We start from the raw sequence: 13,558 nt of genomic DNA on the forward strand, positions 1-13,558 counted from the left end.
CACTCAAAGGGTTGTGAATCTTTGGATTTCTGCACCCTAAGGAGTTGCAAATGTGCCATCGTTGAACACATTTAAGGCTGAGATAGATCTTTGGTCTCTCAGGGAATCAAGGGATATGGGGAGTTAGTGAGACAGTGGAGTTGAAGCCCAAGATCAGCCATGATCATACTGAATGACTGAATAGGCTCCACGGGCCCTATGGCCTTCCCTTATTTCTTAAGTTCTCACCTCTGATGGTTAACCCCAATCTTATCTAGATCCAATTTAATGCAAGCGACAGATAGACCTAGTTTTAAATGTCTCTAATTGTGTATCTACAGCCCAGTATTGGAGGCTCATTGTCACAACGAACCCCAACTCTTTATCGCACCAAAAACAAGTAACTTTTCAATGTCAGACTAAAATTCGGGGCGTGCTTCTGTTCAGTAGCGCACAGTAATTGATACCTCACACAAAAACAAAAATTGCTGGAAAAGCTCGGCAGATCTGACGGCATCTGCGGAGAGGAAGACAAGTATGCCTCTTCATCAGAATTGATACCTCAGTAAGTTCTATCTAGAAATGTACAGACTCATCTTTTTGGTGACAAAATTGTTAAAAGGCGTCCTTTCTACTTTAGTTTGCATGAAGTCAAAAGCAGTCCAATGCATTAAAAGCTAATTGTAAACATAAAATCGCGGTATTCAATTGGCAAGAATATGTGGCACACCGGAGTCAACTTTTGATTGCTTGGGCTTTAGATCTCCGATACGTGCAGCAACTTCCTCAATCCTATCTCATTTGTGAAATGTTTAAATGTTGCTCCACACGCAAATAAGGTGGTTTCCTTCCTGTCAACCGTGAGAATGGCAAAAGTTTCAACAGAGAAATCAAACTCACGAGGAAAAACGAAACGTGCCCATTACCCTACCCATATCGAAATTACATCCTACTCCCAGCATAACATATATCGCGACCTAAACATTTTTAAAAATTATCCCAAGCATCGGCGTTTTAACCAAACGTTTAACCAGCTGCTGATATATTGGGAAATGAATTATTCTTTATACTAATTTCGGGGAATTGATACTTAATCTTAAAAGAGATAATCCCACGATTGCAGCAAATGACAATCCAGGGAGAACTGGTCATTCCGAGAATTGAAGGCGATCTCAATGTGTTAAGCGTCGGTAACAAACGCTTCAATCGTGCAGGGTAAACCAGATGTTGGTAGCCACTTTTGGAATCTGGAGTGAGTTACTGTGGGGAAAAAATACTTCTTATGATAGGAGCTAATTTTTTTTAAGTTAAGCTGTAGTTTTAGACCCACTTTAGTGGTTCTGTTTGTACACATTTTGCAAAACTGAGCCAGTATAAAATAATCCCATTGCTTTTGCGCTTCTGAAACGTTTCTATTTTGATTTATTCAAAGCGAAAGTTGAAAATAACCCTGCAATAAGTGTCGGTATTCAGTCAGCATAAGATCGCTACTTGTGTATGAAAAGGACAATGTAATTGACTGGCAATGCAGTTCCCCAGAACACTTGAAGGACTGGCACAGTTTGTAAAGTTTCCAAAAGATCCCTGGTTAATCTGGAATCAATTCATACAGAAAAGAAGTAAAATGGTCACAAGCAGGACCAGTCATTTTAGTCGGTTGTGTCCGTCTCCAAAATTCCTGCGACGTCACTGGGGTGTAACGTTTCCGAAACGAGTTCGCAGGAACGGTATAAAAGCACAGGATGCTGATTACGGAGTAGAAACTACCGGAGTCTAGTTTCAAATTGCACTGGATACATTACTCATGACCTGAGATTTTTCCTTAACGCCTAGTTATTTGTGAAACGTATTCTGTAAGCCAGAGCTGACGTGAAGAGCAGAGCGTTAGGGTAGTCCTGGAATGTTCGCGTTGGACATGTAGAGGACTTCATACGGTGGCTATTTTACATCAGACCTTCATCGTACTCACACGGAGGACCGATAAATAACCTTTTGGGGGAAAGCCGTCTTCATTCAAGAAAACGTCCATCATTCATCCTCAAACAAGAACCAGGCACTTGTTTCACTTCAAGATGTCTTATGTTTTGATGACAGTTATACTTTATAGTCAGATCGGAAATATCGTTACAGCGCGTAAGTAATATTTAATTTTTTAAATTATTGAAAAGCCTGGCAATCGTAAGGAAATGTAGCGTCTTCCAATGGGTGAAATATGCAAATCGACTGTCTTACCCTTCGGGACTTTAACCAAATGTTGGACCAATTGTTCATTCATTGAAAAGATGAATTCTTATTCATACCAATTACAGGGAACTGATTACTTAATCTTAAAAGGGATATTCCCACGATTGCAGCAAATGGCTGTCTAACGGGAATCGGCTATTTATGCAACTGCAGGCTCTCTCAATGTTTGAAGTGTGGGTCGCCTACGCTTCAGAAGTGACGAGTAAGCCAAATGATGGTGACCTGTTATGGAATGAGGAACGAGCTGCTGCAGGGAGAGAAAAAATATTTCTCACCGCAGTAGCTCGTTTCTGATTTAGTTAATGAACAGTTTTGAAGAAAGTGTGAAATAAGTGGTGACCACAATAGGTGCGCTTTACTGCACAGCACTCAGTTCTGAATTTCTGAAATATACCCGTTTCCTCAGTGGGAATGTGCGAAAGTAGGCAAATCCCATTCGCGTTTCTTTTTTACCTTCTGTTGTTATTTGACTTCCTGGTACTCGAGATACAGCAAACCAACTTCTACGGAGCTCCGTTATTGAAGGGACAGTACAGTATGTGTGATTTTGAAAGTGATTTCATAGAGCGCAATGGTTAGTTAGTAGCTCGGTTCTGGATTGCTGTTCCCGGAATTCCCTTGTGGGTACCCCATAGCTTCTTCAAGTCGGCTGCAGACTTGTAATGTCTTGACCCGCATCACCTCCAGGTTCGCTGTCTACGCTTTAAAGGTCCGTGGGTTGATCTGAGATCTCGGCAGAGGGAGGCAGCACTTTTCTTTAAGCTTCCCCTCTGACTCTTTGTTAATCATTTATTATATACACCGAGTTGTGAAATTGCGAATAGGACACGATAATTTTTGGAAGGCGGAGAGATACAATCGTTTGCAGGCGTCGCTTCTACTTTCCAAAGGTGGGATTGTAAATATCGTGGAGAATACATTATTAGTACTTGCCCTTAGACTCTTGTAATTAGATAATTAGAGCCAGAGAATTAATTAATAACTTTTAGTGTCTAGCACGGGCGATAGGACACTTAATTAGTTAATAGTAGAATTATTTTCTAATATTTTTAAGCACGTTATTTTTTATCAGTGATGTTAGATATCGATTCACAAACCGAGATTTCTAATGTCACAGAGACAAAATCAAAATACTTAGGGTGCTGGAAATCGGAAATAAAAACAGAAAACACTGCACAAATGATGCCTGACCTACTGAATATTTCCAGCACTTTCAGTTTTTACTTCTCTGCAACTCGCAGAGCATATAATTGACGTGATGCGGGCACCTCCACATAACCTCCCGCTTGGTAGGTTGAAAGATAACGTTAACATTCATGCATGGAGATGTGGACAGGAGGAGGGGCGAGTGCTGGTGTATCACGCAGTTTTTGCAGCGCTGCGGGTGGGTGCAAGAACCGGCGACAGTCTGCGCGGCACGAAGGCAGGAGATGCTCCACAGCTTGCACTCCCACCCAGCTGAGCCGAGCCCACCTACTGCAGTCCATCTTGCGGCTGTTGTGCGCTCAGGTAGTCTGCTTTGAGAGACGTGTCTGTGCACGAACTGCATCTTAAAAGTGGACAATAAATGGAATGAATGAAAGATTATTAATTGACTCAGATCATATTCACATCAGGTCAATATAAAGATGCCTAAAAAAATTGAAATCATTATTCCAGCACCTCGGTAGCGCTCTAATAAAGGCAAACACAGTAATTAGAATATATTTTAATGTGGCAGCTTGAATTGTAATTCATCAGTAGAATAACATTTTAGTTATGCATAAGATTCATCGATGATACGTTAAGTTCTAATCATTCATAAGTAAAATGCAGTAAATTATTATACGCAGCAGCTTAGAATATGAAATCAACAGAATGAATGAATTGGGTACCTCGCGCCCTCCCGAACCATTTTATTTAGCCCAGAGATAGCATAGTGAATGTACCAATACCAATTAAATTCATTTTTTCTTATCTTGTATTGGAGTACTAGAAGAAAGTGGAACTGAGCTGAATTAATTAACAACCTGATAAATAAAATTAATGGAATGTTGCAAGATTCGTTGGCAATTTAAAGGGGGGCGGCGTGAATATTACTTTTTAATGTTTTCTGTATGCTGGAAAATGTGAGGACTTATCTCTCAGCACAGGCGCGAGGTCCAAGAGTCAGCAAGGAACCAACATTCGCAAAATGTAATTGAAGGTACATAACACACTTGTGCTTCACCAATGAAAATGGAATATAAAGCCACCGTTCTGTCATATGTTCATTTCCCCACAGTCAGCGGTGCTTTCTTCCACATCAGGGATAAATCGTGTTCACTGATGGACGTGCCTCAGTGATTTCTTCCAATAGTGTGTAGCAGCGTTCAGCAATTTTTGGCTTGCCTGTAGAGTTAGTTTTGTAGTGTAGCTATGGTATAGAATCCAACCTGCCAGAATCCGAGCCTTGCAGCTTTGTTGTGACTTGATTTCAGAACCAGTAGAGAGTTCTGTGTATACATGGTTATGTACTCTTTCAGAACAATTCTGCCCAAGATTTTCTAAAGTATCTATAAAATCTAAAGGGCTCCCTGAGCATTTGAAACCAGGTGTGCCAATAGAGTTTATACTTGGTTTCAGACCCAGCTGTGTGAAAGGATTTCCTCAAGGGGGGCTGTGTGAGACAACTTCCTCCAATAACTGTTAGGCAAGAATGTAGAAATGGTTGTATAAAGTTAAGGCAGGTCGGATACTAAACAGTGAAGCATATAATTGAATATCTATAGTTTTAAAATAATAACTGCCTTACATTAAAGAAGAAATTTTCATTGCTATTTTATGCAATGCAGTTGTCATATAATTCAATACAATAACTGAGCAAGGCAAAAGGTGCTGATTTATAAAAGAGAAAACTAGATTTTTTTGCATATCTGAAATTTTTGGATGTGCGATTGTTCTCCCCCGCAAAAGCATATATTTTAAATCATTTCTTGAGATTGTCAACCAGTTAAAAAATTTTGTTGGCCAGTGATAATTTGAAAGCTCCGTTTTGATAAGCCGTCTTTATCAGCTGTTAAACTATACTATTACACGGAGGGCCTGAACAAAATTAAAATATTAGCTGCAAGCTTTTAATTTTCTGCATCACTTTTTGGTACAGTGACATGTCCACAATTCAGTTTAAAATGTATAATGCAAAATAAGCTTTAACAAAAGAGAAAAAAGAAACTTTACTTTAGAACCAGGAAATGTGGAGCCACAGTCCTCATTCTGAAGCACACACACAGCAGGAGCATTGTCTAGTTGTCTAAGAGTGAGATCTTGGTAAATTAATGAGTGATTGATCAGCACAGTCACAACAGCAATTAAATGCACTTTTACTCTTTCTCACTTCCATTGTAGTAATCAAGTGGACCTAGGCAAAACAGATTAAAGCAAACAATTGGTTCCATTCCAATTAAATGACAAATAAGTTAATTTAAAATTGACATTCTTAATATTTACCCAGAGTTTAGTTTATTTCCCTTTCAGCATTTCACTGCACACAAGATATTGTACTAAAGTGTGGTATGAGTGACAATCTGCAATATTTATGTGTCCTGTTTTTTGCTTTGTTGTACAAAGGACTGCAACATGTTGGAACTTATCAACATTTACCCTAAATTAGAGGTCACTGCATCTGAAAACTTCACCGTTTGGCAAAAGGGCCTTTTTAGTATGTCAATGTATGTCATTGCTTTTCACTTCTGATTGTTCTGTTCTCAGACCTTAGGACTTTCCTTTATACTTCCTTGGGAGTTCAGAAGGATTTATTTTACTCCATTGCACTGCTTTGAACCAAAGCTACAGGGTGCTCAGAGAGCACAATAATGTACCTAAATGCTTCTTTACATATTTTGGTAGCCTGGCCTAAAATAAACATGCCTGTTGGTCTTCAGGATTATACAGGTTAAGATTCAAAGTAGCCATCATTTTTTTCAGCAAAAGAACTCTGATGGCTTTTCATCTTTATGATTACAGAAAGATTTATATTTGAAATATGTGGGACAATGCATGAGAAAATGGCTAATGAGGCTTGAAATGTATGCAGAAGGACCACTGTGCAAAACCATTGCTGCATGATTGATAACTTTATTGCAAGCTGATGGCTACTTAGATCTTAAAGGTCAGGGGCTCTGTACACACCATGATTTGTTAAAGTGAATTAGATTTGTCTTCTATTAAAAATACTTTAAAGTGATTCAAAATACATTGATTGACAAAACACCAGCATCTCACAGAGATCATATAATTGTAAAATTTGCCGTGTGAAATTTTGACAGATGTGAATTTCATAATTTTAATAGTTGTTTTTACTTACTAATTTGATAGCAGGGCAGTAATATATAGGTAAAATATGCTGAAAATGGTCAAAATTGCTCATGAGGTACTTTCGTTTTTTCCTTTTGTACACTTGCCAGCCTTTATCGCGATTCACAGAAGTAAATTACAGATTTTGAAGATTCCTGTAAATTTGAAAAAAACCTCTTACTTACAGTCACACTCCATATAGTTAAATAATTCCATATAGTTAAATAATTACATGCAAAACTGACTTGGAAGTGAGTTACTACTAAGAACTGCATCTCATGCAGTAGTTAGCTCAAAATTCGACAGATAACATAATATGTTTCTAAGAAATCTGGGCAGGGACATTTCTGAGTGCAAGTATCTTTCTCTAATTTGGGATTACATTTCACAGTGTATTTTAGATATGATAGATACTAAAAGAATTGTTTCACTTTAAGACAGTTTGGAAAACCAGTAAGATGGTTTTCCAAATGATATTTTTTAAAGAGTAGTTAGCTAGAAGTATATATATGTGTTCAGTTCTATCATTTGCTACCCTCTGAACTTATTTACAATTGAATAATATTTAATATCAAATAATATCAAAGACGACCACCTATCCTGACAATCAGCTGCCCTCTCAAATAATGTGGGCATATGTTTTGTGCCCCTGCACCAATAGTTCCTACCAATTTCATTTAGAGAGGACTATTATTTGAGTGTATGCTGAAAGGCTCTCCTATGTAATGAAGAGTTAACACGCCCATGGAGGTTTTTTAAAAAGGGGAGTAATATTGGAATTTATTTATGTTGTTTCAACATTTCTGTGTTTTTCTCAGCCTTCTTTATATTGTAATCACAAAAAGTAACCTCTGTCGGGTGTAGGTCATTGCAGGGTAGGCTGCTGATGGTCGCTTGGTGACAGACGAGTTGATAAATTACAATGTATTTTCAAGCAGTGACCCTTTAAAGAAGCTTGTGCCTGAATAAAGGGGTTAGGATTTAACCTTTTTGCAATATTGACAGTAGAAGTGTCTTCCCAAAGCCAATTATGCAGCTAAGCTCATTTATTATTTTGACTAGTACTGTACTTGTATAACAGGCTATTTACACATGAATGTATGTGGGGTATGGATTCTGTAAAAGAACATCACAGTATTGTTTTTAGAATCCTGTCATCACTATCATGTATTTCTCCATACATATTCCATGAAGGATACAACATATGCACCAACATTTTCCATGGTGAAAGTATTCTAGGTGTATGAAATACAAATTGTGCTTAGTATCATTGCTAGGATATCTAAATAAAAAACAAATAAAGCATTGAATTACACCCCTCAAATTTTTAAAGGCTCTTCAAGGTGTTGATTGGTTTCTAATTGTTGCCCACATGTTAAACCCACGGGAGGCATGGCATTTCATGTCATTGTTTTGCATAGATAAATTACATGGAGGTAGACTTAACCCTATTTATTGGAATAAGCATGAGCTTGGTGTAAATTGTAGTATTAGGAATGTAACTTAAAATACTGATTATATAATAGTGAAATAACTTCTATATAATGTCAGCACACCTGAAACAAATGCAAACAATAGACTCTACATTTTGTTTGTGGGGGTAAAGCAGACATCTGCTTACATCTTTTGTAAGATGCTCCAGAGATTTCTATAATTTTGGAAGTGGACAGTGATATTTTGAAAGCAGTTTTAATTTAATTGTTGATGAAATGTGGGCTTAGCTGGCTAGGCCAGCATTTATTGCCCGTTTCTAATTGCCCTTGAGAAGGTGGTAGTGAGCTGCTGCCTTGAACTGCAGTAGTCCCGATAGCGTAGGTACACCCACAGTGCTGTTAGGAAGGGAGTTCCAGGATTTTGACCCAGTAAAAGTGAAGGAACGACGATACAGTTCCAAATCAGAATGGTGTGTGGCTTGGAGGGGAACTTGCAGATAATGTTGTTTCCATGCATTTACTGCCCTTGTCCTTCTAGGTGGCAGAGGTTGTGGGTTTGGAAGCTGCTGTCAAAATAACTTTGGTGAATTGCTATGGTGCGACCTGCAAATGGCACACACTGCTGCCGCTGTGCGTAGGTGGTGGAGGGAGTGAATGTTTAAGGTGGTGGATGGAGTGCTAATCATGCGAGCTGCTTTTTCCTAGGTGGTGTCAAACTTTTTGAGTATTGTTGGAACTTCACTCATCCAGGCAAGTGGAGAGTATTCCATCACACTTCTGACTTGTGCCTTGTGGATGGTGGACAAGTTTTGGGGAGTGAGGAGCTGAGTTATATGCTGTAGAATCCCCAGCCTCTGACCTGCTCTTGTAGTCACAGTATTATATGGCTAGCCCTGTTCAGTTTCTGGTCAATGGTAATCCAGGGATGTTGACAGTGGGGATTCTACACTGGTAATGCCATTGAATGTCAAATGGAGATGGTTTAGATTCTCTGCTGTTAGAGATGGTCATTGCCTGGCACTTGTGTGGCATGAATGTCACTTATCAGCTCAAGGCTGAATGTTGCCCAGGGTTTGCTGCATTTGGACATGGACTGCTTCAGTATTTGAGGAGTCATGAATGGTGCTGCATATTGTGAAATCATCAGTGTACATCCCCACTTCTGACCTTATGATGGAGGGAAGTGCTATGATGAAGCAGCTAAAGATTGAGCATGGGACACTACCCTGAGGAACTCATGCAGCGATGCCCTAGGGCTGTGATGTTAACCTCCAACAGCCATTGTATTTTCTTTTGTTCTTGGTATGACTCCAACCAATGCGGAGCTTTTCCCTTGACTCCCATTGACTTCAGTTTTGCTAGGGCAAATGCTGCCTTGATACCAAGGGCACTCGCTCTTACCTCATCTCTGGAGTTCAGCTCTTTTGCCCATGTTTGGACCAAAGCTGTAATGAGGTCAGGAGCTGAGTGGCCCTGGCAGAACCCAAACTGAGCATGGATGAGCAGATTATTGCTATGTAAGTGCTACTTGTTAGTCCTGTAGAACTATATGTTTTGGATGCCTTCTTTTTCAAGAATTACCTTCGAAGACAGTTCTGCTTATCAAGGTAAAGGAGATCAGTGCTAGGAAAAAAAATACTTTTCCATTTCAAACTTTAATTTAAAGTGTTCAGCAGGTCAGAGAAAACATGGTTCATGTGTAAAGGACTGTGAAATTTGGCTCCTTAGTCTCTGGTTTTTGAAAACCATGAGTGCTGTTTTGTCTTCAAAATGGCACCTGTGGTGCAGGCACACACTTCTGGTGCTAGCCATGCTGGACACCATTTTGGTGAGGATGGTAGTGTATGGGCAGGCAGTGTCTGTTGGAAGAATGCAGAGTAGGCAGAACCTGACATCAATCAACAGGTAACACTGATATGATGCCAGGGCTGAAATTTTGGACTCAATGCTCCAGTTAATGCCCTCTCTTGACCTTGCACAACTGAACACATATTTCTTCTCCGCCGATGCTGCCAGACCTGCTGAGTTTTTCCAGGTAATTCTGTTTTTGTTTTGAACACATATTGATATCAGAAAGTACCCCACACCAGCACTTTTTAAAGGAATCACCAACTAATTTCAGTTAATTGCTTGTTGATTTATACTGGTTCTGCTGTGGTTGTAGAAGTGTTTGGTGATTTCCAGAGTTGTTTAAAGTTGCTGAAGTCGACAGGGTGTGATGTGGCAATATGCTGAAGAACTTTGTTCTGACTTCAAGGCTTCTACAAAAACCATTTGCTCCAAGACAAAGGTGTAGTTGTATGTATGTCTTCCCCTTGGACTACAGCATGATAGTGAGAATAAGCAGAGATGACAACTCTTCATGACTATCAGCCCCTGTTAAATGTATCCCCCCACTATGATCCCACCATCCCCCACCATTAAGATCTATTTTCCTGGAACAAAGCAGGACAAGCTATTGGAAGAGGAAGGAAAATGAGTTCTCAGCAGGAGGTCATATGCACCCAGGACAATCCGGAGAAAATCACTAATCTGAACCTCAATCAAGAACAGTGGGCAGAATTTAATCAGTTGCACAGCATACCCAATGGCAGAACTGGAAGAGGGTGCCACTTCTGTTTTGATGTCAGGAACTGGCACCCACGCAATTCATATTCAAATTTAAAGGGCTGATGATGGGCTTGTAAAGCACATGAAAATGAGTAGCATGGCGGGGGGTGTTTCCATTGGAAGAACCCGCCACCTGGTGATAGCTCAACAGGTCCGGGCAGGTGAGGAAGTGCTGCCTGGGCAAGCAAGGAGGCCCTCTGCCAAGGCACTAGATTTCACATCATTCTTTGTTCATTATGCAGTTTGGTCAGTTTATTTTTGCAACTCTTCATAACTATCAGCCCCTGTTAAATGTATCCCCCCACCATGATCCCACCATTCCCCATCATTAAGATCTATTTTCTTGGAACCTAATCCCTGCCCACCTTAACATCATGTCAGAGCAAAGACATAGACCGGCCCACGGTTCAGCATGGTCTCGCTGCAGATTCTCCTGTAGGCCATCAGGGAATGGCAGGAAGTGCTTTTCTGGAGTGATGACAGCAGGAGACCCTCCCACCTCGCAAAGGTGGTGCAGGTGGAGATAACAGAGGAGATTAGCAACCATGGGGTCCACTCAAGGTCATGGGTCCAGTGCCGGAAAAGGGTCAATGACCTCCTTCGATCTGTCCGGGTAAGTGTCAAGTTGGCATGGGACTGTCTCTCGTGGGCATCAGGCTATGTACGTGTGCGAGTGTGCAGCTATATTAGGCAGGTGAATGTGTGGTCAGCCTCAGGACTGCATGGCACCTGAGGCTAAAGCATGTGACAGTTTGGCTTGAGTGAGTGATTTGACACAAACCAACACAATGAGGGGCCTGTATGTGTGATGGGGATGCATGTGGGCAAGGAGGTCACAGGTGGCACTTGTCAAGTCACTAAATCTCCATTTTCTCCTGCAGACCTATGATCAAAAGGAAAGGACCAAGATTAATGGTGCCTGATCTCAAGGCCCTTACTCCTGTTGAGGAAGAAGCCCTCCAGAATGCTGGGGACCAGGGAGACTGATCCATTGCTGATGGTGAGGCTGGAGTGGCAAGGCAGCAGAGTGAGAATGCATTCAGCTTGGTGCTGTCATAATGGGCACTTAGGACTATGCAAGGAATTGTGCTATTCTTGTAGACTCTGTGGAACTTTAATGTGTTTCATTTTGTTCTTCTTTACAGGTGCCCACATCTAGACCCCAGGCCTCAGCCACTGGAGACCGAAGACTCCACCTCTAAGACACCAGTCACCGAGAGGATGCATTGTCATTTATCTCTCACACACCCTCCACCAGTTCAGCTACACCCACCTGGGTCGTGAAGGGATTGAATTTAGAATCCGGGCCACGTTCTGGTGTGCACAGCACAGACACATCCCAGCAGCTGAGGGAGGCTGTGACAGCTGAGGTCCCAGACACTTGGAGGATTGCTGGAGATCAGGCCCCTGCTAAGCCCCACGCTGATGGTGGGTCTTTGGTTGCAGCCACAAGAAGCCTGCTGGAAATGCAGCTGAGGTTAGGGGAACATACGGCGGGAATGTCAGAGGTTATTCACAGCTTTGTGCCGGGTACAGAGGAGTTCATGCATGCCATGAGTTCTGCCTTGTCTCAGGCATGTGAGCGCATTGGTTTCTCCATGGAAAGGTTGGTGACCGCCATGGAGAGCCAGGTCGAGCAGTCGATTCATATGCACTCTGATCTGTACTTTGCCTTTCTAGTCATTGGCTCCATACAGCACTGGATGGGCAAGAGAGGGATGATGCACCTCCCTCCGGGTGCCCATTCTCCTCGGAGATAGGGAGGTATCATTGCACACCCTGATGGAAGAGGGGTGCATGCCTGCTGCCTGGGGCTTCCTCTCAGGACATCCCCAGGGTGAGCAACCTCTCATCTTTCCCCCCGCTGACATTGACCCCATTGTCTCCAGCAGACGTGACTAATTCCATGCGGGACACCCCCAGTGAGATGGGGTATCATATTCAGGAATCTGCATCCACCTCAGCTGCTGATGTTGGGTTCACACTAAGACGTGGTGGCAGGTAAAGAAAACTTAAGAATTTATGAGAGCACAAACGAAACTGGCAGAGGTTTCCTTTCATTGTCACATGTAAATATTGTAGAAAGTATTGTTACATCATTATCCTTTTTAGGGACTTGATTAATCAGAGAACTAACTATGCTGTCATGCCATATGGTTGGCACTCATGGCTGTAGGGGAATGTTAGATATCTCCTTTATTGTATAAGAGACTATCCTGTTGTGTGTTGGTGACCAGTCTTTAATTAATGTTTGTGTGTGTGTCAGTTTTGATGTTCGCCAATCTGTGGGATTTTGAAGAAGATGTGGGCTCTGCATACACTCCATTATAGGCAATGTCAAGGAGATTGTCTGAGATTATGTTCCACAGGGACAATTTAATTGCCTTATGTGAAGTCAATGACCTCTAATGATGCAACTGGTTCTGAGATTTTGGTCATTATAGGCTGCTTGACACATGCCCATTGATGCATCAGTTCTCTTGGATAACAGTCTTCCATAGCAGGGGGTGTGTGATAGATATCCGCTTCCCCTGCTATTCTAGGTGGTAGTGGATGCAGGTTCATGGTGTAGGGGGTAACATATTGGCATGGATAGAAGATTGGCTGGCTAACAAGAAGCAGACTGTTGGCATAACTTAGTCTTTTTCTGGTTGGCAGGATGTGATGAGTGGTGTGCCACAGGGATCAGCGCTGGGGTCTCAACTTTTTACAATTTATATAAATGACTTGGATGAAGGGACCAAAAGAATGGTTGCTAAATTTGCTGATGACACAAAGAGAGGTAGGAAAGTAAATTGTGAAGAGGACATAAGGAGGCTACAAAGTGATATAGATAGGTTAAGTGAGTGGGCAAAGATCTGGCAAATGATGTACAATGTGGGCAAATGTGAAATTATCCATTTTGGCAGGAAGAATAAAAAATAAGCTTATTATCTAAATAGTGACAGATTGCAGAGTTCTGAGGTTCAGAGGGATCT

The 13,558-nt window shown here is 41.3% G+C and overlaps 1 protein-coding gene across 3 annotated transcripts in view; it reads left to right on the forward strand.

Annotated features, from left to right (window-relative positions):
• Positions 1–1,604: 1,604 nt before the first annotated feature.
• Positions 1,605–13,558, forward strand: part of flt1 (fms related receptor tyrosine kinase 1) — a 243,360-nt gene continuing 231,406 nt past the window's right edge. For 2 of the 3 annotated variants that reach the window (XM_041198847.1, XM_041198846.1), the window contains exon 1: positions 1,606–2,112. In XM_041198847.1, coding sequence (XP_041054781.1) covers positions 2,052–2,112 — 61 coding nt within the window. In that variant the 5' untranslated portion in view covers positions 1,606–2,051. Of the gene's footprint in view, positions 2,113–13,558 lie in introns of all 3 variants that reach the window. The other variant, XM_041198845.1, reaches the window with a different exon arrangement.

Source organism: Carcharodon carcharias, chromosome 11 (assembly GCF_017639515.1).
Source record: "Carcharodon carcharias isolate sCarCar2 chromosome 11, sCarCar2.pri, whole genome shotgun sequence".
NCBI lineage: Eukaryota > Metazoa > Chordata > Chondrichthyes > Lamniformes > Lamnidae > Carcharodon > Carcharodon carcharias.